The following is a 22,946-nucleotide window of genomic DNA, read 5'->3' on the forward strand; positions in this document are numbered from 1 at the left end:
GAGCCATAAGAGACAGTCACGGGTCAAACCTCCAGTCCCCACACGACCGTATGTCCCCTTCCCCGCATTTACCGCCCTCGCTGCTCCTGAGAGAACTCAAGTGAACACACCGGCCGGCGTTGTTTTTGCTCAGTAAGAATCCGGCCACCCCCACCCCACGCCCGCCTCCTGTCCACCTATTTCCACTGCAGAGGGGCACCCAGCGCAAGCTCTGGGCGAAGGGGAGGGTTTGAAGGCCTGCGCCCCTCCCACACCCCGCTGCCGCGAGGCCGCACAGAGGGGGTTTGTACAAAGTCACAGACCCGCAGGGCGGGGAGAGCCAAGGGAGCGCGGAGCGACCCCACGCCGGGAGTTCAAGCGGCTGGGCCCCGGCTGCAGAGCAGGGAGGCGGTGGAGGGAGCAGGAGAGGTTACGTGTGTCGGGCCGGGGCCAGAGCGACAGAGAAACTGAGACCCTCGCCTTCCGCAATGGATGGCGCTTAACTCCAGAAAATCAAGGCGCGATCTAAGCGTGTTATGGATGGAGGTGGGGTAACTACCGAAGGGAACGTGGTGACCGTCTCGCTCTGTTTAAAATGCACACGTCACAGAAAGCCCGCCCGCCGAGAGCCAGGCCGCCGTGGCCGCCTGTTCCCACGGGCCCTCCGCCCACCCACGCCGTGCGTTCAAGTCCTTTCCCGCATCACCTTTCACCAGGTGCTGCACCTCCGCACACAGCTTCAGGAGGCTGTCGACCCAGCCCTTCTCCTTCCACAGGCATTTCAATTCTTCCCATCTGTCATTCAGCTCTTTCTTCATATCGTATTTCTTTTCCTGGGAGGAAAGACTTTCCCCCTCTGGGGGAGAAAAAAAGAAAAGAACCCAATAGGACAAACAAACAAACAAATAAACTCATTCTTCTCTGTGGCAACCATTCCTTCCCTCCCCGTTTGAACACACGGCCATTGGGGGCCGCGGGGCCCCGACCAGGGGGCTGGACGCGGGGGATGCGGGCCCCGCAGCGTGGAGTGGAACAGAGCGAGCGCGCCGACTGTGCCGGGATTTAATCCCCCCCTTTTTCCTGGGGACTGGACACCACGTGACACTAAATGCCGCATGTGACTCTGACCAGAATCTTTTTGCTACACGTAACAGCAAAGACACCATCGGCCAAACCCGGATGGGTAGGAACACGCAACACAGTAACCTATCCGGGTCATCCCCCGCCCCAGCTTCCACTGTTACATTGTAGCAACACCCCCCAGCTTCTACTGTTACATTGTAGCAACAACCCCCCCTCCCCGCTTCCACTGTTACATTGTAGCAACACCCCCAGCTTCCACTGTTACATTGTAGCAATGCTGGGAGGTTCTTATTTATAGGAAACACAGGCTGAAGTCTGATCGGGCCTCAGTTTGGCAACTAATTCTCAAACGGTGGAGGGTTTTTTAAAAGTTGTTTTCAACATATTTCCCATTTTTTTAAAACTTTGTGACTGTTTCAAAAATAAACTCATCGATCCAAAAGAAGGAAAAAAAAAAGAAAAAAAAGAAACCATCCCGTCAATTTAGCAGCAAGAAGAGCTCCTCGGCGTCACAAGGACAAGCACCGCCCTCCTGGGAAACAGCGAGCACAGACGTCCCCTCCCGGGCCTCAGCCTCCCGCTCGGCTCCACTCACTCAGCTCCCAGATGGCGAGGAACTGAACCTGGTGACCAATGACCAGCTCCAGCTGCCCGACCAGCACCGATCCCCTCAGGAGGTCCTCGGCCACCTTGGTGAAGACGGAGTCGGCCGTGGCCATGAGGTTCTTGGCGTCCTCTGTGATGTGCGCTTGGATTTTTTCATTGGTTCCTGCCCAGGTCGAGGACAGTGTTCAAACCGGTGGGCACCCACATCCCGCCCACATCCCCTCTGCAAGCTGAGGGCCGCCTGGGCCCCCCGCAGCGCGGCCCCAACGCCCGACAGTCCGAGCAGAGGCTCCGGGGTGCTTCTCCCTTCGCTCGCTCCAGAGTTTAGGTCTTACTCGAACTCATCTCCCAAGTGCTTCCTTGACCACGAATACGACCCCCTCCCACGGCCGTAAACGGGGGGGGGGACCACATTTCTCAGACTTTTAAAGCCCATGCGCCCTTCAGTACTGGTTCTCATCACACAGCAGACACCCTGGCCCTCGCTGGGTCCCTGCAGCCAACCCGCTTCCCTGCGGGACACCGCCCATCCTTCCTCGGTGTCAGGTCAAATGTTCCGCTCCACCCAAGGTCAGGGGGATGCTGAGTGGGACCCCCCTCCCCAAAAACATACTGTACAGTTTGAAGAGATGCGTGACGTCCGGCCCTGTGAGCAGGTACTTCAGAATCTCCCCAAAGTCGACCACGGCTTCTCCGTGCCTGCTGGGCCAGGACTTGGTGATCACAGCAGACACAAGGGTCCCGAATTTCCCCAGGTCCCTGGGAGACAGACCCTCGAGGATGCTGGTCTGAGACTGTAAGAAAAAGGGGGTTTAGGAGGCTTTTTTTTTTTTAAATAAAAAAATTGGTTTGTTTTTAAGTAACAGAAGTAAATTACCCATTAGGGTTTCAGAAACCTTTCGTGCGAAGTTTTACAAAGCTTCAAAAAAAAGCAATAGAGCACAATGCTTCCCCTTTGTTAGGGCGTTTTGTTTCCCTGTGAACTGTGTCCTTGGGGGCAAAGCCTGGAGACGTGGTGACGTGCACACAGACACACGGGCCGGGCCCTGAGTCGCGCCGCACCCCTCCCTCTGGCTCACCGCCAGTCTCTACATTTTTTCCTGGACTCTCACATCACGCAAGACGCCGACCGCTGCCTCACGCGCAGGACTGCGCCGCACACTGCGCTTCTGAACTGCCGCCCTTTCCAAGGCGGCCTACAAACTGCACGTGCTCTTCGGCGCTTTCTCTGCTTCCCCACCAAGAAACAAAATGTTTCCCTCCTTTAGGCTCAAAGTTTTTACAGAGTTTCAGTGATTAGTAAAAAAATTAATAAATCGACGTAGGATTTGTTTACAACAGATACGTTCTGATATTTAAAAGAATAAAAGCAAGCCTTGTCCAGCACCTTACAAAAAGGATTCAGCACCACAATGAAGTGGGATTTACCCCAGTGAATTTATCCCAGATGGTAGGAGGTCAGTTCATGGAATCCACCGTGTCAACAGGAACAATCACACCATCGCCTCAGCAGGCACAGAAAACGTATTTGACAAAATCCAACACCCTTTCTTGATAAAAAAAAAAACACCCAAACTAGGGACAGAAGGAGCTCCCCACGCGAGGAAGGGCACCTGTCACCCGTGGGAAGTCCTCTGCGACCTCACACTCGGTGGAGAGAGAAACGGCACGAGGCCGCCCCCTCTCCGCTTCTGTCCAGCGCTGTGCTGGAGGCTCTGCTCACGGCCATCGGGCAAGAACAAGGTATAGCTGGTGCCCAGGTTGGAAAGGGGGAGGAAGAGCCACCTCTACTCACAGGTGACACGATCCCACGGACAGAAAACCCTAAAGAACACGCGCACACACGTGCACACACATATGCACACACACGCCCATCCACATGCACACACGCACACACATATGCATACATACACCCACCCACGTGCGCACACATGCACACACATATGCATATACACATGCACACATACACCCATGCACACGCACACCCACGCACACACATACATACACCCACCCACGTGCACACACGTGCGCACATGCACATATACAACCATGCACACGCGCGTACACTAAGAAGGAGAATGTCCCTGAGAGGTGGTGTGGGGCAGAGAATCTCCCTATTTTTCAGAAGAAAACCTAACTGAATGGATAGGACCGGACGTTTTCCAGACACTTCTTCCGTAAATGTTCTGTCAGCCTTTGGCGTCTTTTACTGCGCATGCGCCAAGCAATGTCAGAGATGACACACGCCAGGGGTGGTGATTTCACGGGGGCCTTCAGCAGTGGCCCATGACACCACGGGATTCAGGGTCACCCGTGGGTGGCTGTGACTTATGGCATGTCACAGCCGCCATGTCACAGCAGGAAGCTGAGTGGCATTTTGAGGTCCCGGATCCCAGAACTGGCCTGCAGGCCAGGAGGGGGTGCCCCACGGCCTTGCTTGGGGTTGCAGCCTGGTCTCAGAACCAATGGGCACTTAACAGCTCTTCCTGACATCAGAAGGCAGCTGTGACCTCAAATGTGTCCCCGGAGGGGGAGCTTGCTCACCTGGCAGGCAGAGCTGACAGCTTCAATGACACAGTTCTTGAAGCATCTGGACACACTGTCATCAGGGCCCTTGGCGTCCCAGTTAGTGTTGCAGTAGGCGGAGATCTGGGCACGGGGCGTCTCCTGCCAGGACACAAGGGGCGATTAGGGCCGTGGGGGCGGCTCTCCCGGCTTGATCAGGCGAAGACACCCCAGGTATTTTTACTTTCCCACTATTTTATCAGTTCCCCACTGTCCGAACCTCCTTCCCGCCCCACACTACGCATGTCCTCACTGACCCCCAAACATCAGACCAACAAGAATACAACTCAGCCCGGCCAGTGTGGCTCAACTGGTTGGGCGTTGCCCTGTGCGCCAAGGGGCAGCCAGTTCAATTCCTGGTCAGGGCACATGCCCAGGTTTCAGGCTGGATCCTCGGGGGGGGCTTGCAGGAGGCATCGGATCGATGATGTTCCCCTCTCATCATCGATGTTTCTCTCTCTCTCCCTCTCCCTGAAATCAATAAAACCATATATTTTTTAAAAAGACTAAAATTCAGTCTCTTCTCCCACTTTGCAGATGAAGCACCTGCCCTGCAGGTTGCAAAACCAGTGAGTTTTGAAACCGAACTTGATCTCTCCTCAGCTGTGTTTTCCTGCAAAGGTCCACTGAACTGTGACATGTAAAATCCACGTCACATCTGAGGATCAACCTCGAGGTGCCCAGGGTTGCGGCCTGAGCTAAAATGAAGGTGCTTCGTGTTCCCCCCGCTCGTTGCCGGGTTTCACCAGCTCCTGTTGCCCCCAGGACCTGCGGAGGCCCCGCGACCCCAGCGAAGGCTGCACCGGGACCGGAAACACGGTCATATTTGCCCCATCCCTGTGCACAGGAGGCCCGTCCGCCCACTCAGATGACCCTCTCTCCCCTGGCCGTCCCCAGTGACCTTGCCCCCGACCTCGGGTACCTGCTTGAGCCTTCCTTCCAAGTCCCCCAGCAAGGACGCCTTCCAGCCATGCTCCTCGGGGAAGTTTATCTCCACCAGCCGCCTCCAGACCTGCAGAAGCCACGGGTGAGTGTCGTCCCCGTGGCGAGGAGATGCCACAACGTAAGTCCACGATCAGGAACGACTACTGTGGCGAAGCAGAGAGCGCTGGCCTGCGAGGAGCCCGGGCATCGGACCCGGCTGCTGCCACTGAGCTGTCGGCGGGAGCCAGGGCACCCACCTTCGCCCCAGAAAACAGGGGCCCCGAGTGGGCACATGCCCACTCCGGTGCTGCGCCTCCCTGCGGAGCACGCGACGCTATCCGACGCCTCTCATCCTGGGAACCCTCCCACCTCCCACAGTGTGAGGTTGATTTCTCTCTTTCTGAATTCAGATGCCACTCTGCCGGCTTCCCTCCTGAGCAGCTCCTGCCTCACTCTTTTCCTCCAAGTCCGACGTCATAAACTTCATCCATAACCTCGGCACCGAGTCAGACCCCTGCAGGCCGCCGCCCCCGAGCGCCTTCCCGACAGGCCTGCCCAGCGCCGGCGCTCCCAGCGGGCAGCCCACCAGCGCCTGGCCCTCCGAACCCGCCGGGGAGCAGCGGGGACCGGAGGCCGGGGCACAGGACGGGACAACCAGCTGAGGTCCCAGCGCTCGGGATACAGGCCGGGCCCACGGCGTCGCATCCCGGGGCTGACACACGTCACAGGCTCTGTGCTGTCCCCCAGCTCACCTGGATCTCCTGTCTGTACGTGAAGATGACAGAGGTAGAGTAGCTCAGGAACATCTTCTTCTTGAAGATCCAGCTGAGCCACGCCCTCGTGGCGGCGAGGGTCTGCTGGACAAGGGTGCTCACGCAGCTCTTCACGTCGGTTTCACTTCCCTGCCCATCGGCCGAGTCCTGTTACCAAAGGGCAGGGGGAGAGAGCGACAGGACCTTCCTGGTGTGGCCTCTGCGACTGTACTGAAGTGAAAGTTTACGGGAAAAGCCCAAGCGGGACGAGCACAGCGGGTGCCGCCTGCTGCCCCAGCCACCTGCTCTGCTCTCTAATTGCCCGGCCCGCGGACATTCTGACTGTGGCTCCCTTCCTCCAATGGAGGGGCCGGGGCGAGGGGCACACGGGTTCGCCACAGCATCCTCCACGCACAGAACCGACCGCCGTCGGCCCGGCGCCGACAGGACCCAGCGTCGGTGCCGGAAGCAGCCCTCGAGCGTCATCCCGCAGCCCTGCGGGGAGCCGGGCTCCGGGCTCCGAGCTCCTCAGCGAATCGAGGGCACTTGAAATCCCATCGCTGTCCCGGGCGTGACGCTACGTGTGCGTGTGCCACTCACCGCCAGGGGCCTCCGTGGGATCACGCTGCGCACAATCTGGGCGGACAAGGCGGGCACCTCGTGAGACGCCGGGTCCTTCGTGAGTCTGCAGGCGGCTTCGTGCAGCTTCAGGCACACAGCCAGGTAGGACGGGATCAGGGGCTCCTTGAGAACCCTGCCCGGCAGGGAGCCAAGAGAGATCAGGGACCCCAGGGAAGTGGGAAAGTGGCCCCGTCTTCCAGGGCGAGCCCCTTCCCTTTAAAGTACCAGCAGGGGAGGCATTTACTGGGCCCCACACAGGTAACATCAGAAACGTTTCAATCCGTCTCCAACTTGCAACCAAGAGAAAAGGCAACCAGAGTCCTTTGGGCTGCCTCCCTGGTCTACACTTGTTTTTTTTTTTAATTTTTTAAAAATATGTTTGATTTTAGAGAGAGGAAGGGGGAAGAGAGAGAAACATCAACACCGGTGACCTCTTGGTTCAGGGGTTGACGCTCAGCCACTGAGTAACACCGGCCAGGCTGGTCCGAACTGTTTTCACAAAATAAGTTAAACTGGTCCAAAGGTGCCACCTTACTTGGAAAAAAGCCAGGGATGTGCATTACTAAAGATTAAACTCTTAGGTAAATTTGAAAACAGTTCTGGAAGACACAGGGAGGGAGGAAGAAACGCCAGAAGACCCCGTGCCGCGTAATCTCCTCCAGGTGGGCACCAGGCTTCCCATCTACTGACTGGCGTGTGGCCAGAGGCGACAGGGGCTGAGCCCGTCAGTGGGGCTTCGAAGGCGGCCACGGCAGGGAAAGGCCAGGCGACGAGGCCACGCACAGAGCTACCGTATTCTCTGTACCCGCCCTCCCGGTGTCAGAGGTCACAGCAGCTGGCAGGAGTTAAGGATTTCGGATGAAACCATGGAGACACTTGGACATTGACATGTGAAGGCTCAACGCTGAAGGACCCCAGGGCCCAGGCACGGGTGGGCCCCATGATGACAGCCATTGAGAAATAAGTGGAAAATGCATAGAAAAAAAAAACACCAGGTGGAAATAACCCAACATGTCAGTTGTTTATAGCTATTATTTTCATTTAAAAACCGGGATGATTGCCCGGCTGGGCGTGGCCCAGCGGTTGAGCATCGACCTATGAGCCAGGAGGTCGAGGTTCGATTCCCGGGTGGGGCACAGGCCCGGCTGCGGGCTCCGTCCCCAGCACGGGGCCTGCAGGAGGCGGCCGATCGGTGACTCTCATCATTGATGTTTCTCTCTCTCCCTCTCCCTTCCTCTCTCTGAAATCAGTAAAAACATCTAAGAAAACCCAAAACAGGTTGATTACATTAATAACTGGAAGGAGTAACGTCAAGGTCTACATGGGTCTATGACCCTCTGACTGTGGCAGCAGCCACGGGGGAGCGACCGGGCGAGGGACAACCGCGTGCCCGACAGACCGCCTCTTGCTGTTCTACTTACGTGTCCTGAAAGATGTCCAGCAGGTGCAGCAGCATTTTCAGAGTCTTGTCGATGTCCTGGGGGGCGAAGGAAAGACAGACAGGAGAGGCTTAATCACGGCTCAAGCGGACCTGAAAAAAACCAGCTAAATAAAGCCCGGCAAGGAATTCTTTTCTTCCTACAAACGCCGTCTAAGGTGCTCAAGTACTAAACTTGATCTCCCAGAAATAAAATTCTGGATTAAAGTTATAGGCCCAGCCCGGCCGGGCCTGGCTCAGCGGTTGAGCGTCGACCTAGGATCCAGGCGATCGGGGTTCGATTCCCGGTCAGGGCACATGCCCGGGTTGCAGGCTGGGCAGCCGATCAATGACCCTCTCATCATTGATGTTTCTCTCTCTCCCTCTCCTTTCCTCTCTCTGAAATCAATAAAGATATATTTTTTTAAAATAAATAAATAAATAAAAATAATAAAAAAATAAAGTTATAGGCCCAGCTGGTGTGGCTCTGAGGTTGAATGTCAACCGTGAGTCAAGAGGTCCCTGGTTCAATCCCCGTCAAGGCACGTGCTCGATCTCAGGAGGCAGCCGATCAATGACTCTCATATTGATGTTTCTATTTCTCCCTCTGAAATCAATAAAGACATATTTAAGAAAAAAAAAAAAAATTTTAAATGTTTTAAAATGTTAAAAAATTATGCCATTGTTTCCACCCCCAAAATGGGAGGGGAAGCTGGTAGCAGTGACGTGCGCCCGCGCTCGGGGTGACGTCTCGCCCTGCCTCGCGCAGACGTGAAGAAGGAAGGGCCGGAGTTTTAATGAAACGGAAGAAACAGGGCCCCTCCGGGTTCGGTTTCTATGCCCTTCGCCCCGTCGGGTTCTCCGGGAAGGGGCAGCGGGCCCTGCACGGTCACTCGCCGGGGCCCTGCGGCTGACCGGGAACTCGGGGGCCCCCGCCGATGACAGACCTGCAGGTTCCCGGTGGAGACCTCCTCCAGCTCCTGCAGCCGGTACAGCGTCCCGACGAGACAGTCCAGGACGCGAGCCGGGTGGCAGCACAGGTGGTCCGAGAACTCCTCCAGGTAGGCAGCCAGGCTGCTCAGAGGCAGCAGGCTGAGCCAGGACCGGAACAGGCCTTCGTCCAGGCGCAGCAGGTGCTGATGCTCCACCATGAGCTGGAGCAACTGCCTCCTGGGGGGGGAAGGGGGGCCGGGCGAGAGCCGTGAGACACGTGACACGGACCAAGTGGCGTCAAAGCCCATCCAGGTTTTCAAAAAAGATTTAAACGCCACGTAGTGGGTCAAAGGAACATAAACAACAGCACATTAGGGGTTGACCAACGTGGATGAACTTGGAGAACATCACGCTGAGTGAAATAAGCAGGCAGGAGACAGGTACCGTGTGGTCCCAGTTGCCTGGAGTACACGGCGTGGTCAAAAGCCCGGGGACAGGAAGCAGAAGGGAGGTAACCAGGAGCTGGGGTCGGGGGAGGAGCGAGTGTTTCATGGGGACCCCTTGCCGTCTCCCCAGCCCCCTGGTAACCAAATTCTACTCAGTTTCTATGAGTTCGACTTGCTTAGATTCCATATATGAGTGAGATCACACAGTGTTCGTGTCTCTCTGGCTCATCTCGCCTGGCCTAATGCCCTTCTTTTTCATGGCTGAATAATACTCCACTTTATTTATACACCGCATCTTTCTGGCCCATCCATCCGTTAACAGACACTTAGGTTGTTTCCACATCGCGGCCGCTGCGAGGGACGCTGCCGCGAGCGGCGGGTGCAGAGATCCCTTCGAGACAGTGGCCGCGTTTCCTCGGGACACCCGGGTCACACGCGGGCCCATTTTACGTTTCACTTTTCGAGGGACCTCCATATCGTCTTCCAAAGTGAGTGCAGCCATTCACCAATTACCCTTTTTTGTTGTTGTTAACTCTCACCCGAGGATATTTTCTCCATTGATTTATTTTTATTTTTATTTTTTTAGTGAGAGAAACATCCATGTGCATCTCTCTCACACCGATGGGGACAGGGAACAAGTCTGCAAGCGAGGTGCGTGCCCTTGGCCGGAACCGAACCCCGGACCCTTCTGTCCGCGGGCCGACCCTCGAACCGCAGAGCCGCACCGGCCAGGGCCGGTATTAACCTATTTGTAAGCACTTCACCCGTGTTTGTGTTTCTCTGGTTTCGATCTAAAGTTTGCACTTACACTGGAGTCGCCATTTCCCCTGCAGACTGTTGTGCTTTCTCTCTTTTCAAAGAAAAAGCCGGTACTTCACACCCTGACGATTGTCACTGGGCCATTTTTGTATTTTTTTAAAATTTCACATTTTTTTTAAAAAGTCATTATACGAGAAGGGACGTGTCACCTGTGTCCCTAGACGTGGGACTCCACTGCGACCGTGGGGGGGGGGGAGGCGCGGTTCCGGAACTTACCCATGAGTGTGTTTTGCCCGAAACCCCAAGAAGGGGATTCCCTGGAGGGCTGCCCAGGTCTCCTCAGGCTGCTGGATGCCGGGGTCCCTCCCTCGAGGGCTCTGCCCCAGGCAGTGGTGCAGCACAGGCAGGGTGCCCACCCAGAGGTCGACCCCATGGTCCATGCTCTCTTTGCACAGTCTCACCAGGTACTCTCGCCACCTGGAAAGGGAACAGAGGCCCTGCAGTGAGCGACGGAGTCAGCGTCAGGCTGGCCCTTGGTCCCATGTCCTGCCAGGGAAGGGCCAGCTCCTCCCACAGGGCGGAGAGGAGCCCTCCGGGTGGCTGGGCAGAGGGACCAGACCGGGGAGGAACACAGTAGCACGGGAGACAGGGCACCCTGGGCACCTCCCAAAGCACAGGGCACGGAACAGGCCCCCTCCGGAGGCCCACAGCAAACTCCCGATGGCGTCATTTTCACACCGAGGTCTCTCTCTCCCCCCCTTCCACTCTCTCTGAAAAGCAACGGAAAAAATATCCTTGACTGAGTGTTAAAAAAAAAAAAAAATGGCAACAGCCAACACAACAATATCCATTCAGTGTAAATGCATCAAAATTATACCTGTTTTTTCGGTCAGACCAGCCAAAGCCTTTTTTTTTGGTGTGTGCCGCAGAATTTTAGTAATTAGGAGATGAAAAAGGTAGAGAATCAATGGGCAAGAGGAATAAATATTGAAAAGACAACAGTGAGTGGCAACATTATGGGCGGTTTTAATTTCTTGCATTTTTCCCCTGCCTTCTATGAGCAGTACTTATTTTTATAATTAGATGAAAACCACTGGAAATGGCTATAAAGTTATCTCTTCCCCCCCCCCCCCGTCACACAGACACGCACACAGACACATTACCTCTGAGGTGTCCCAAAGATGTGGCTTAGGTCATCGTGAAGGTCCCCTGGGGAGCTGGCAGCCGGGCACAGGAGGCTACAGAGCGAGGCCAGGTCTTGCTGAGACAAGATGAGCTTCAGTTCCTTGGCCAAGTGCAGGGCGATTAGGCCCATCCTCACTTTACTCCGCACGGGGGCGTCTGCAGGCAGGGGGGCCTCACTGCTTTTCAGAAACGGTTCCATCCGCTTTTTCAAATAGTCCCACAGGTCTTCCTTCACCTGACCCAGGAGAAAAGAGAGACCGAACCGTGGGGCTGAGTCCATTGGTCAGAGCTGCCCATCACCGCCCTGAGGCCCACGTCACCTGGGCAAAGGTCCATGTCCCTGAGGGGCAGGGGCAGCTCTGTGAAGGGGTCACCCCACTGCACTGGTTCCCCACTAAACCCCAAGCACCCGATTCTCTGGGCCTAGCTGCCCTGGGCCTTTGGGAGCCACCACCAATGATGCCATCCAGAGACCCCAGGTGGTGGAGGGGCTTTCAGGTGGGGCCTGGATGCTTATGAGGGTTCACCGGTCATCTCAGAAGTGGCCCCAGATGTGTCTCAAAACTGCCCCGGCCACACTGCAGTGCAGGTGGAGAGGCAGTAAAGAGGGTTCCAGCCCTTCTTCCACTCTGCCTGGAGGTGGGACCAGAAGTGGGGGTGGGGCCAGGGATGAGGTGGGGCCAGGGGTGGGTGGGGCAGGTGAGGGGTGGGGCCAGGGGTGGGGTGGGGCCAGGTGAGGGGTGGGGCCAGGGGTGGGGTGGGGCCAGGGGTGGGGTGGGGCCAGGTGAGGGGTGGGGCAGGTGAGAGGTGGGGCCAGGGGTGGGGGTGGGGCCAGGTGAGGGGTGGGGCCAGGGGTGGGGTGGGGCCAGGTGAGGGGTGGGGCAGGTGAGAGGTGGGGCCAGTGGAGGGAGGAGGAAGAAAATAGGAAAAACAAAGAATTTCCAAGAGAATTTTTGGAGAAAATGGGCTGAAGGCTCACCTGCCCCCACCTGCAGCTGCCCACTGAGTATAGGGGTCAACTGGCCACCAGGAGGTGGGGGGCCACTGGCCGTCCACAAGGTAGAGAAGGGAATGGCTGTAGCCCCCGAACCCCGATACCTCCTTCTCCTGGTAATTCAGGGAGCTCCAGGGCTGGGCCTGTGCTTCGTAGACCATGGGCGCGCTGACCACAGAATAAAACTGGCGGAACTGCGTGAAGAAGCTGTTCAGGTTGATGGCGCTCCAGGCCTCGAGGATGCTGAAGATGCCGTCCAGCATGATGGAGGCGGCGATCTGCCTCGCTCTCACGTTTTTCTTCCCCTGGTCCGTGAACCACTGCCGGATGATCTCCTGCAGCTTCCCCTGGGGCCTCATGCAAATAATGTCATCATACTGATGCCACTCTAGGAGGGAGAGGGGCAGGTCACAACCCGCCCGACCTGGGCGCTCTGCCCTGCGGGGGTGAGCCCGAGGAACCGAGGAAGGGTGGACGGCCAGGGAGCTGTGCTCAGGGAAGGCCGGTGCCCACCGCAGGTCGGCAGCACGGGCCTGGCCCTAGCGGGGCACGGCTCGGGTTAGGAGAGGTGGGCGGGCACTGCCAGGGGGTAGGTGAGACTGAGGGCACCCGATTCCTCCGGCCCGGGAGTGCCTGGAACCTGTCTTTGGGAAACGCAAACCTTCATTACACACGGCACTTAGGCTAAACTTGGGTGAAAACTCGCTTTGGAGTGCAGGTTTATTGCACATGGAGCCGGGGACGGGGCCAGTGCCGCGCAGATAGGACCCACGGGGCTGCCCTCCTGAGACGCGCCCCAGCGCCGGTTCCTGACCCGCCACGGCCCCGGGACTCACCTCCGGAGCCCAGCAGGGACGACCTGACCAGCAGGCAGCGGTTGACGTGCTCCTTTTCTTTCTCCGGTTGCTTGAAGATAAACTCGTACTGGGTGGAGTTCTTGCCACGCGAGACCACGTACTTGTACGGGATGGGCTTGTCCAGGAGCTGCTTGGAAAGGACGGTGCTGCCTTCAACAAGGGACCCGTGCTCACCTAAGTCTCTGTGGACAAAGAGGACACCATCCGGTCATCGCAAAACCCTCCTGGAAGTTTCAGTTCTTCTCAAACAGAGCTCGGAGTGCAGACCAAGAGCCACCAAGCGGTGCTGGCTGAGGGGATGCTTCCGGAACGAGGCCGGGTTCCCAGACAGCGCGGGCAGAACCGGGGCCGTGGTGACACAGGACAAGTGCGTTAAGGGGAAGAGCTCTTTGAAAAAGTCATTTTCCAGAAGTCTGAGGGTGAAATCGACTTTGCTCAAAAGTATTCTTGCAACCGATGTCAGAGTCTGGACGGCGGGCAACTTCCTGAGGAGCTGCGCACAAACCCCAGGACGCTCACCTGGTGCAGTGCAACTCGCACACTTTATGGTTCCACTCTGGCTTCCCAAGTTCTTCTCCCCCCCGGACAAATACGCTGTGGTGCTCGGGCTTGAAGTTGAAGTCCTTGGAGAGGATGGCGTGGAAGTACACCCTGACTCCTTCCCCGGGGCCCAGGGGGCTGCAGGAAAGCCACCAGGAGACGGCAGTTACACCTGGATCTTTCTACCCACCCGCCTACGCGCGCAAAACACACACGCACACACGCACACACAAGCGTGCACACAACTCATGCACACACGAACAAGCGCGCACACACAAACACGCACATATACTCACACACGCACAGACGTGCACAAGTACACGCATGCACGGTCACACACAAACACGTGCACGTGTGCATACACGTGATCCTTGTTTCCTCACCACGCATTAACACACACCCAGCAACAATCAAGTGCCTCGACACTCTGGCCACACCCCGCACTGTGAGTCTCTCCCGACTCCCTCTCTGCAGGGGTGGGGGGCGCAGGGCAGGGGACAGCCTGTGCCCTCCCGAGGGCTGGGGCAACGGTGGGAGGCGCTGACCAGCGCCCTGAGTTCCAGCCTCTCCCCCGAGTTCTGCAAGGCCCTTGTTGCCTCTGGGGCCCCGGGGACTAGGTGACTGCGCAGTTAGACCAGACGTGACACGAACAGGCAGCCCTCCCCGCCCACCTCCTGGGAACCCCCTCTGTGGGCGGAGCCTGCACCCCGGGCGGGCTGCCTTGCACCCTACCTCCCCGTGAGGTCGCCGGCCTCAGCTTTCAGGCTCTCCTGGTCCTTCTCGCTCTGCGCAGCAGCCAGGTGGGTCCTGTCACTCCCTTCAGGCTTCTTCGGGTCCTCTGGCTTGGCTTCTGCTTCAGGAACGGCGGTCTTGCCCTTGGTTTTGGCTTTCTGGGATAAATCACCAACCCCAACCTTTAACACCAGCCTCCAAGTTTGCCCCCAACAGTCCGGGGCACCCACCACGGCCTCCAAGGACCTCGCACCCAACCTCCTCCCCTCACCCCTTGCAGGGCACCACCTTCCTGCTGATCCCTGCCTCAGGGCCCTGCACGTGCCATTCCCTCTGCAAGGGACACGGCCCTCATCTCCCTGTGGCCTGCCTCTCCCCCATCCAGGTGTCCACTGCAGACCCCTCCTCGGAGAGGCCTTGCCTGGCCACGACCCCTGGGCACCGCCCCGGTGTCCTCCAGCCCTCACCCTCCTTCCCCACGGCCCGTCTCTCCCCCCTCTCGCGTGAGCTCAGAGGCAGGAGCGGGTCCGTTCACACTCCACCCCACCACCTATTCAGTGAGGAGCTGAATGAAAGACGAGCGGTGGCAGGGACGGGACCAAAAGGAGCGACCGTGGGACAGACTGCAGGGACGCGGACACCCTCCCGCACAACGGGACACTCCACCTGGTGGGGTTCTTGGGGAGCGGGGGCGCTGGCGGCCTGCTGTTTCGGTTTCTGAGTCTTTTGATGGACGGCCTTCTCAGGCGCCTTCCCCGGCTTCGCTGGCTCGGCCACGACCTCAGTTGTCTGGAAGAAATAAAGCCGCCAAAACATCAGAGCCAAGGAGACAACACGGACAGGGAGACTGTGACTCCCTGGCGTCAGGGTCAGCGTGGTCTCCAGCCTGGTGATGGGGTCAGTGGCCCCGTGATGGGGTCAGCGGTTCGGGGTGGAGAGCAGGTCCCAGAGGACAACGTGATTCTAAGACAGGGAGGCGACCCTGGAACCCCACCACACGACCATGCCGCCCCCACAACTCACCCCAGAGGCGGGGTCCCCGGCCCGCTGCCCATCAGCCTGCGGTTCAGCCCTGGGCTCAGAGCGGTCCCCCGGCGACTGGGGCAGCGGGAGCTCCGGGGCAGCGCCTTCCTTCCCGGGAACACCGGCACCGGCAGAGGCGGAGGGGCTGGCGCCCCCCTGGCCCTTCACTCCTGGGAGGGCACCTCCGGGTGTCTGATCCTGGGCGGCCACGCTGGCTCTCGAGGCCGCCTCTGCTCCTCCCGCAGCCTGGCCTTGCGGAGACCCTCTGCGGCCATCGCTGGGAGGACCACCCTGCCGAGCTGCGCCTTGGGGCAGGGCTGCGTCCTGGACCCCAGGGTCTGCAAGCGAATCCAGACTACATGGGATGGAGGGGCAGGGCGACAGGGACTCCGGCCCTGTGGACTGGGAGGCGTTGCGTTTCCTTTTGTTCCTCTTGCTCTAGACAGAAAAAGAGACGCTAATTTTACCTCTTAGGTGCATTCGACTCTCATCCACGTTTCCCTCCAATTTCCTTTCGGTTGCTCAAGACGGTCAAGCTCAGCTACACTGACCACCTGACACCCAAGGGACCTGCCACCTCTTCATCTTGGAAAGAATGAAGTTGAGACACAAAAGGAAAGGGCTGGGTGGACAGAACTGAGGGACCAGCGGCTGGCGGTGCGGCCAAAGCACTGCGGACAACGCCCCCGGGAACCTCCTTCAGATGGGACAGCCCCATGAGGACGGTGTTGGGACGTTAGAGAGCATGGTTCCACCCCGCCCGTGCGCAGGCCCGCGGAGCCCCGTGCAGGAGACTCTGGCTCAGAGGCGACAGCTCCCAGCTATGGAATCAGAAGTGCAATTGTGAGAAGCAGGTGTGGCGGGACCGTCCGAGGACCCACCCGGACAATGCTCTGCGAGTGACCTGTGGCCCCCGAAGGCTGGTGTGGACCCTGGCCTCGCGGGTCCGCACCTGCCTGGGTTGAGTGAGCTGGGGTGGGGGGACGGGAGGGCAGAGGGTGGGTCCGCGCATGGGGTGGGGGAGCCTTGTTCTGCCTGGGCTCCTGGTTTTCCTCCAGTGAGCCTGGGCAGACCTCCTGTGGACCTGCCGACGACAAGCACTACACACGGCCACCCTGGGCAGCCCTGGAGGAAGATTCCAGGCCTCCCAGCTGCCACCTGTTTCATGTCACCCCCTCATGCACACTCACAAGCACACACGCACACATATAGACACACATGCATGCATGTTCATGCACATGCATGCCGCACACACACGGAGGCACATGTATACACACTCACGCACGTGCACACATGCACACGTGTACGCACACCTGCACCCACGTATACACACTCGCGCATACATGCACACTCATATGCATACGCACGCACATGCATGCACACACACAACACATGCATTTGCTTGTTTCCTCTCCCGTCTGGAACGGACGTCTGAGAGTCTGCTGTGTTTGCTGCTGTATCCAGGGTCCCGAGCCCCGGCCACCACAGGTGCCTGAGGCTTCCATTTCATTAGGTAAACGCCCCTGCATCCCGGGCGTCCCGGAGGCTCTGCGTCCCGGAGGCCCGCACGCCCCCCCCACTGGCGGCCGTCGGGGCCGCACCCTCAGGTCCTGCCGTGGGTTGGGCCCCTCTGACGTGGGGTCTGTCTTCGTGGTCTTGCCTGGCTTCTCTCTTTTTCTTGGTCTTATTTTACACGTTTCCTGTCAGCTGCCTCGAGACCTTCTAGAACAGGACTCAGATTGTGCACCAGTGATGTACGGTTCTCAACTACATTTAGGGGGGCTGGGGTGCACCCAGCACCTGCCACACATCTGACCGGCCCAGCACGCCCAGCATGCAGGGCTTGGGGCTGAAGCCTAAACTTCCCCTTGACAAGAGTCAAGTTTTAATGTGGTTTATATATGTAAGCTTTGTACACATACGGTCCTCGCCACACATACACATACGTGTGCCTTCCTAACTAACGTGGTCTTTAATTTGGCCCATTCCGAATATGGCCATTTCCCAAAAGGCAAAGTGAGGACCACAGGAGTCAGGACTGTGCACGGTGAACGCAAACGCCCCTGTGACTGGGACACGCCCGGACAGCAGGGACAAGTGGGACGTGGGGGGAAGCGGTTGGGGTGGTTGGGAGCAGAACCCAGTAGCTTAGCGATGTCCATGTTGCAGGTGAGTGGAGCAGAAGCGGTGCTCCGTTTACTAACCCTGCATCTATGTTACAAATGTCCTTCACGTGGACTTAACATTTCACTTAAACGTTTTTCTTAATGAAGGACTTTTTGTCTGGGGAGAGACACGAGGGAGCCTTCGGGGGCTGAGATGTTCCGTCTCTGGATTGGGGGGGTGTACACGGCTGCACACGGCTGCACACGGCTGCACACGCTGTACATGCAGCAGGCTCTGCCCCGGCTATTGTGCATTTTACTCAACCTAAAAGCCGTGCGATGCTCGCTCTGAGTGCACAGGGAACTAGAAAATAGTCTGCTAAGTCTAAGGGTTTTTTGGTCACAGGCACCTGTGATTTTACGACCAGCATCAGCTTCTTCCACCCAAAAAAGCAAACCCTCACTCAGAGGCCTCGGTCTGGCCCAGGGAGGCAGGCGGCCCAGTTCGCTCACTCAAGTGCCAGGTGGGGAGTACCCGGTGGGGAAGGGGCAGCTGGGGACCCCAAAGAGGCACCCACTGCCAGGGCTGAGAGCCCGTGAGAGCCCGTGAGAGCACAGGCTAGCAGGAGGGAAGGCGAGGAGTGCGGGTGCTGATCGGGAGGACCCCAGAGCCGAGAGGTGTCCCCTTCCCCCCCCCCCCCCCCCCCCCCCCCCCCGGCACCCAGCCCAACACCTCCTGCCAGCACCTGGGCACCGGGCTGGGCCAGAGCGCTTTCCCTGCGGCCCTGTCCCCGGGCAGGGGCCTGAGCTCCTGAGCGACCGCTGCTCTGCTGTAGAACTGAGAGGACGCGCACGAAGCGGGAGGCGCCCCTCTGCACCTGAGCGGTGGCTCCAAAGCAGCAACTGGGGCAGCGGTCCCCACCCGTTTCGTCTCACGGCACAGAAACTAATGACTAGGGGTCTGCGGCTCACCAAAAAATGTATAGTCTGCCGATCTGACACAGGGGCCTCTCCCGATTCTCCCTGACCCTGCCTGGGTAACTGCCCTGCAAGCCCGGCCTAGGGCTCCGGCCTGGTCCCTTACCCAGGGGTCACTTGGGGTCTGACACTTGTCAGAAAACAACAGCTTCCTGAGGTCTTTCCCGAGTACCTGCCCTGTCCCTGGAGCTTAGAGGCACTTTGGGGTCAGCACTATCAATGCAAAGAGGACCAGAGAGGGGCAGACACCCACGGGGCAGAAGCACAGCCATCCAGACCTGCCCAGCTGCAGCTACTGGGCCGTGGTGTGCCGGGTCTGGTGGGAGGAAATGGCAGGTGGAGACCCCAGAGGGACAGGAACCTGGAGACCAGGTAACAAAGCAGGGACAGGGAAAGGAGGGCAGCTCTGCCACTGCCCAGCATGCAGGGGTCAATGGTTGGGCTGCAGTGGGCAGTTCTGGGGCAGTGGTGTGGGGACACAGGGAACCACGGCCAGCAGCAGAGGGAACCATAGTAGGAAACAGCACCTGGGCAGAGCCAGGAGCCCACCTGCCAGGGGCCTGCACTCACCTTTCTGCTGGTCCTGGAGGCCTGGGAGCCAGGCTTGTCCAGGTCTTCCTGCTGGTCACTGGAGCCCAGGGATGGGATGGGGCCACCTTCCTCCATCAGCTCCTGTCCGCTCTCCATCTCCCCCTCGGGGACCGCCGTCACCTTGGGGCCACCTTCCTCCATCAGCTCCTGTCCGCTCTCCATCTCCCCCTCGGGGACCGCCGTCACCTTGGGGCCACCTTCCTCCATCAGCTCCTGTCCGCTCTCCATCTCCCCCTCGGGGACCGCCGTCACCTTGGGGCCACCTTCCTCCATCAGCTCCTGTCCGCTCTCCATCTCCCCCTCAGGGACCGCCGTCACCTTGGGGCCACCATCCCCCATCAGCTGCCGTCTGCCCTCTGTCTCCCCATCGGGGACCGCTGTCACCGTCGGGTTGCTTTCAGACTCTACAAAGGCCGTGAAGGGAAGAATCTGTCACCCTACCCTCTGGGTATTATTTTGAGCTGTTTCTAAGAAAGGGCAGTCACAGGAGGCTCTGAACACTGAGGAGGCACCTTGTGGGAGAGACATTTGTGTTTGTGGGGGAAACCTCCACTTGTCGGGGTCCCCCCCTCACAGCCGCAGGAGGACAGGGACCTCATCTCCAGGAGCTCTTATCCAAGTGAGGGCAGCCGCTTCAACGGGCGTAGTGACCTTGCCCGGAGACTCCCGGTCGCCCTGACTCCCCACCCCAGGCACCTCCTCTTGTCTTCCCCCCAAGATGGTTTAAGGTGGTGGCTTTGGCCATTTGGGAGCTTCACTCAGTTTTCCTGGGCCTCTCCCAGGTATACGGGAGGCACTCACGTTCCTAAATGTTTTTGTTCTGCTAATCTGATCTTACGTCAATTTACTTATTAAATCAGCCAAAGAGCCTGGAAGGGTGGAAGGAAACATCTTCCACCCCGACAGCAGATGCCCGTGGGTCAGATGTCAGGGGAAAGCAGGTGACTGTCCCAAGAAGGCCTTGGAATCCTCCTGCTCCTGGACAGAGTAGCCAGCTTGGGCCCCAGTGCCCCCAACCCCCACCCTGGCCTCCTGCAGGGTTTCAAAAAAAACCCACACAATGTAGAAATGCAGAAAATAAAAAATATATATTGTCCATAACCTTCCAGTATTCAAAGTCCCACCTGGAAGTCCCACCTGAGTCCCCTGGGGCACTGGCTGGAGCAGAGGGGACTTGGGGTGAGGAAGGTCCCCTAACCCCCACCACTGTGGGACCAGCACGACATCGCCCCTGGAAAAGCCAGCCACTCTCCCCCTAGGCCCGGGGTGGCCTGGAACTTTCCACACGTTCCCTTCCCACTGCCCCAGACCCCGGGGCCTGGGCAGGTCCCACCCACCCTGCCTTCAGCAGCAGGATGCCCCCCGCCCCAGGGTGGAAGGAGGAGCCCCCGCCCCCAGCATCTCGGTTTCACTTTCTGTTCCTCTAGAAGCACAGCCAGGGTGGGAGGAAGCCGAGAAGCCAGCAGGCTGGAAGCTGTGTGTGTCCCTGGGGTCAGAGCAGGCCCAGGGTGTCCCCGGAAGGAAGAGGCCAGGGGGCTGGGGGGAGGCGCTGCCGGAGAGGCAGTCAGGGGGCCCTGGAGGGGCACTCGGGGTGGCCAGGCGAGGGGGAGGGAGACACCTCCCTGGGCAGGCTCTGGCCAGCGGGGTCTCCTGGGAACTGATGTGGGGTGTGAGGAAGGGGGGGAGGGAGGGAGGTGCTGGGGGGCGGGCTGGAGCTGCTGGTTTGGGGGTACATAGGAGGCCATGGGTAGCTGTTTCGGCGACTGGTCCAGGACAAAAGGGTTGAGCTGGCACTGCCAGTGCCTGAGAGGTTGGCACGCAAAACCACAGACCAGGGAGAGGTCACCACAGAGCGGGAAAGGGACAGCCCGAGGGAGGTGGAAGCATCGCTGAGGCCCCTGGAGGCCAAGAGAATCAGGGCCGGCCAGTGAGCAGGTGAGACCCACATGGCCTATCAGGACGGGTCACCCTCACCAGATGACCCCCACCCGAGCCTGGGGTCCCACTCCCACGCAGCATCTTCCCACCCCCCCATCGATGAGCTCAGCCCACACTTCCCAACCCAAAGGGGAAGGGGAACCTCAAATTCTCTCCAGGAATGAAATAGAAATTCCTAAAACAGTGACAGGTGCCTCCAGCAAAGGACCGGAGAGAACTGTTCTAAGGAAAGTGCCTCTAGAAAGAGCCCTTCCTCCCCAGGAGACCTGGCGCTGCGCTGGGCTTCTGCTCCCAGGGAGGGGCCACGGGGGCCACACGCTAACCTGGCAGCTCAGGGGGGCTGCGTGGCCGCTTCGCAAACTCAGAGACCCGGGGTAACCACAAAGACGGTCTGAAATGAAGGCTTCTTAGCGGAAAGAATTTTACGGAGGGCAGTCGGGCCCCAGGCTGGTCCTTGTCGTTTGCATCCGGGATAACATTCCTTTGGCATCAGTGTAACTTGCCTTTCTCAGACACCCCCCCCCCCCCCGGGCACAACCAGGGCACCCGGGCAGAGACCGTACGCTTCTCACTGTCACTGAAACCACGTTAATCACTGACCGTTAACCAGCCGGCGCCCACCTAAGTGAAAGGAGTGCGTCTGTCCTTTCACTTCTTACCCAGCCCCAAGGTTTCCCGCTTTGCCTGCTCCCGCCTCCCTCCTCCATCACCCCTGGACTTCGGGGAACCCCCTGGCGTCTCCTCTTTTGATTGTAACGCATAAAACAAGGTGCAGAACTGCCACTCTCGGGGCATTATCTGAACCCGCCGAGATTCTGCTCCCTGGCAGTTGTGGACGGTTTGGCTCAAATAAACACAAAGATTCTCCACAGGTTTGAACGTTTGGCAGGACTGCGCTGACCGCCCCCCCTCCCGTGCTCGCTCGCGCCACACCCACCCACACCCACACCCCCGTGCCCATGGGCACCCGGGCCTTACCCGGAGCGGGGCCCGCGGGGGGCAGCCTGTGTCCACACTCGCTGCAGAACTTGGGCGCTCGCGTTTCGGAAACGTGCCCGCAGGACGGACACTCCATTCCGCCGGCGGTGCCCCGGCAGATCGGAAGCGAGTGTCGGGGGAAGGGACCGCCTTTATTCCCAGCCACCTGTCACGTGACCACAGTCCTGCTTCAGTTTCATTTTCCGGAAAGTGAAATAACAGCCCCTAGCCTGAGCCCCTCCCCTGCAGCTCACAAATCCCTTCACAGGTCTCAGTGTTTCTTACATTAACCTCGCCAATGACCTTCCCCATGGACCACCAATGACCTTCCCCACGGACCACCAATGACCTTCCCCACGGACCACCGGTGACCTTCCCCACGGACCACCAATGACCTCCCCCACGGACCGGGAAACTCACAGCAGGGCCAGCAACCTCACTGAAGTGTCCGGTGTCCCACCTGCACCTCAGGGTGGGCTGGGGGCCTCAGGGTGGGAATCCACTGCTCTATCGGCTTCCAGGCTTCCCTTTCCCTTTATTTCCAGCCGTTGAGCTCTGCCCCAACTCAAAGCCCATTCCCCCAACCACCACCCAAGGAACCTAGGGGCTGGAGTGGGTCCTGCCCGGCTGGATGGGGTCCCGGATGGGGTTGGGGCCGGAGGGGGCCCAGGCCCCTCCCCGCTCGGAACTCCTTCAGCCTGCGCTCCCCCCCCCCATGGCTCTCACGCCCCCCACCAAACAGGCGCTGGCCTGGGCGGGAGCCGCTGGGAAGAACCCTGCGCCCGGGGCGGTGGGGTGATGTGGGCAGAGAGAACATTCTTGTAAAAGTGTATGAAACAGGTTCCACTGTTGCCGTGAGTGAAAGGGCCGGCTTCCTGGGGGAGGCGCGACCCCAGGTCTGGCCCCCCCAGTCCACTGCCAGCCAGGCAGAGGCCCCTTC

At 58.9% G+C, this 22,946-nt stretch overlaps 1 protein-coding gene across 1 annotated transcript in view; it reads right to left on the reverse strand.

The window, feature by feature from the left end:
- RNF213 (ring finger protein 213) overlaps positions 1-22,127 on the reverse strand; it is a 68,817-nt gene extending 46,690 nt beyond the window's left edge. The window contains exons 1-19 of the mRNA XM_081161984.1: positions 22,007-22,127; positions 19,070-19,494; positions 15,417-15,854; positions 15,060-15,182; positions 14,394-14,551; positions 13,641-13,799; positions 13,101-13,303; positions 12,369-12,652; positions 11,249-11,505; positions 10,362-10,562; positions 8,895-9,117; positions 7,952-8,007; positions 6,510-6,663; positions 5,910-6,077; positions 5,156-5,245; positions 4,213-4,335; positions 2,282-2,462; positions 1,658-1,831; positions 686-835 (exon numbers count right to left, since the gene is read on the reverse strand). Of these exons, the coding sequence (XP_081018110.1) occupies positions 686-835; positions 1,658-1,831; positions 2,282-2,462; positions 4,213-4,335; positions 5,156-5,245; positions 5,910-6,077; positions 6,510-6,663; positions 7,952-8,007; positions 8,895-9,117; positions 10,362-10,562; positions 11,249-11,505; positions 12,369-12,652; positions 13,101-13,303; positions 13,641-13,799; positions 14,394-14,551; positions 15,060-15,182; positions 15,417-15,854; positions 19,070-19,494; positions 22,007-22,103 (3,664 nt within the window). The 5' untranslated portion in view covers positions 22,104-22,127. The remainder of the gene's footprint in view (positions 1-685; positions 836-1,657; positions 1,832-2,281; positions 2,463-4,212; positions 4,336-5,155; positions 5,246-5,909; positions 6,078-6,509; positions 6,664-7,951; positions 8,008-8,894; positions 9,118-10,361; positions 10,563-11,248; positions 11,506-12,368; positions 12,653-13,100; positions 13,304-13,640; positions 13,800-14,393; positions 14,552-15,059; positions 15,183-15,416; positions 15,855-19,069; positions 19,495-22,006) is intronic.
- Positions 22,128-22,946: the final 819 nt, after the last annotated feature.

The sequence above is a fragment of the Miniopterus schreibersii genome, assembly GCF_964146895.1.
Source record: "Miniopterus schreibersii genome assembly, chromosome: 16".
In the NCBI taxonomy this organism is placed as follows: Eukaryota; Metazoa; Chordata; class Mammalia; order Chiroptera; family Miniopteridae; genus Miniopterus; species Miniopterus schreibersii.